We start from the raw sequence: 2,719 nt of genomic DNA on the forward strand, positions 1-2,719 counted from the left end.
AAAAAAAAAAAAAAAAAAAAAATCTCACTCTCCTTTGTACTAATCTCCTTTCCCACCTGTCTCCCTCAGCTGTGAAAGATGGGTAAAATAGTGATTAGGAACCTTAAGGGGAGGCATGGCAGAACACTTGCTCATTAAGATGATTTAGGTTTGTCCAATCCTGTGATCATTTTTGGAATATTTGACTTTTTTTTTCTTTTTGGAGACAGAGTCTCGCTGTGTCACCCTGGGTAGAGTGCCCTGGCATCACAGATCACACCTCAAACTCTTAGGCTTAAGTGATTCTCTTGCCTCAGTCTTCTAAGTAGCTGGGACTACAGGTGCCCACTACAATGTCCAGCTATTTTTTTGTTGCAGTTGTCATTGTTATTTAGCAGCCCTGGCCTGCTTTTGAACCCTCCAGCCTCAGTGGATATGGCTGGCGCCCTAACCACTGAGCTATGGGTGCTGAGCCAAGGAATATTTGACTTTTGATCAAGGAAGCTGTTCTAATGAAATAAGGTATTTGTCAGTGACCTCTTGTGGAGTTGTGAGGATTGTAGCATTTTATAATTTTTGGCAAGGATGGAAGGAGGAGAAACATTCATATAATTTAGATTATTAATAATCAGAATTTGTTTTAACCATAAATATTTAATATGTAACCAGTCAACTCTTTACACTTATTATTTCAACAGAAACCAAAGAAACCACCACCTCCCACTAAGGGTCCAGGTATGTAAAAGATACTTTATTCAGTTAGCTATTTTTAGTATTTTTAAATTCTAAAATGGTATAATTTGGTCTATATAAACCGTTAACTTTTATTAGTAGAAACAAGTGTGATGTGCTCTATAAAATTTTTTAGAAATATATAAAAATTGAGCATTCATGTGTGTATGCTTTAATAGTCATTTATCAAAGTGATAAATGTATAAAATGGGGACTTGGAAATAATTCAGATGCTTTAGTTATATGCGGTTTTGAGTTAATAAAATTGACCAATTTTAAACCTTTTTATAAAAATGAAAATTTCAATAGGTCAGGCACAGTGGCTCATGTCTGTAATCCAAGCACCTGGAGAGGCCGAGGCAGGAGGCTAGGAGTTCGAGACCAACCTGAGCAGCTTAGTGAGACCCTCTCTCTATAAAAAAAGAAGAAAGAAAAATTAGCATCTATGTAGTCCAGCTCCTTGGGAGGCTGAGGCAGAAGGTTATCACTTAAACTCAGGAGCATGAGATTGTATTGAGCTGCTGCATCGTAGCCCAGGCAACAGAGTAAGACCCTATCTCAAAACAAGAAAGAAACAGGAGAGAGAGAAAATTCAATATGCTGATCTGATCAATTAGTGATTCTACCTTTTCAAATAAATTTCTTTATCTCTCAAATACTTATTATTTATGTGCTCTTCTTTTGGAGAGCATCCTAAGGGTTAAACAAAGTACATGGTTTTAAATAGTTGCATAAATTATAGTATACCTTAGAAATGAGTTAACATTTGTTTCATAATTTGACTCTTTATTTTCATAAATTCTATCATCCATTATCTGATTTTTACAAGTGCAATAAATTTCTTTATTTCGTAACAGATTTTCTGTTTTTTAGAGTAACTTGGTCCTTTTCTAACCCTTGGTTTCAGCTTTATATTTTTGTGACCTAATTAATCCAAGGGCAAGGTAATTTTTATAGGAGTAGGTGTTGGAAGTTTACCAAAGCTGCACTCTTCAATATGGTAGTCACTAGCTACCTGAGACTGTTTAAAAATTAATTAAAATTAACATAAAAAGTTTAGTTCTCAGTCATGAAAGTCACATTTCAAGTACTCGGGAGTCATATATTGGACAGTGAAAAAACTAAATTTTTGATCATCTCAGGAAATTCTCAGAGACAGTGGTGAGGTCAAGGATATGAATTCTAACACCTAAATTTGACAAAGAAGGCTCTGAGAACACAGAGTTATTATAATATTTAGAATAATATGGGCAAATCCAGGATTAGAGATTGAGTCTAGTGATTTTGGTACATTGTTCTTTCTGTTAAATCATGGTTTCATCTGATACTATTTTTAAACTAATCTTTATGTTTTAGTAGTTTAATTGTCTCCTGCTCTAAGGCAGGCGTTCTCAAACTATAGCCTGCAGGCCACATGTGGCCCACCTAAGACATTTATTTAGCCCGCCGGGGGTTTTTGCCACCACTGCCTGTCCTGCTTAGCAGCCAACTTGTCCCAGGGCCTGCAGTCCGGCCCTCCAATGGTCTGAGGGGCAGTGAACTGGCCCCCTGTTTAAAAAGTTTGAGGACCCCTGCTTTAAAGCCTACTTTCTTTTTAAAGTATTAACCTCATTATTTTTTTTTTACCCTAGCTCCAAAGCCTGAGCTGATAGCTTCAGAGAAGAAGTATTTTCTTTTAAAGCCTGAAGAGAAAGGTGAGGCTGAATTTCCCACTTTCAAAGAATAATAATAATAAATTATTTCTTTCATTGTCATTAAAAAAAACCCGTCAATAGAATCATTTATGCTGATTTTTAATAGATGATCAGTATTTATTTTGTGAGGAGTAGAGTTTTCTGGGAGGGATTAGTTTATTAAGATTGATAGGAAATAGGGCGGCGCCTCTGGCTCAGTGAGTGGGTTTGAACCCAGCCCTTGTCAAACTGCAACAACAACAACAACAAAAAAGCCGGGCATTGTGGCAGGGGGCCTATAGTCTCAGCTATTCAGGAGGCTGAGGCAAGAGAAT

The 2,719-nt window shown here is 36.7% G+C and overlaps 1 protein-coding gene across 1 annotated transcript in view; it reads left to right on the forward strand.

The window, feature by feature from the left end:
- Positions 1-2,719, forward strand: part of CD2AP (CD2 associated protein) — a 118,164-nt gene that overhangs the window by 70,939 nt on the left and 44,506 nt on the right. Inside the window, exons 10-11 of the mRNA XM_003789249.3 lie at positions 678-714; positions 2,343-2,405. Coding sequence (XP_003789297.1) covers positions 678-714; positions 2,343-2,405 — 100 coding nt within the window. The remainder of the gene's footprint in view (positions 1-677; positions 715-2,342; positions 2,406-2,719) is intronic.

The sequence above is a fragment of the Otolemur garnettii genome, unplaced genomic scaffold (assembly GCF_000181295.1).
Source record: "Otolemur garnettii isolate 467f Iridium unplaced genomic scaffold, OtoGar3 scaffold00031, whole genome shotgun sequence".
NCBI lineage: Eukaryota > Metazoa > Chordata > Mammalia > Primates > Galagidae > Otolemur > Otolemur garnettii.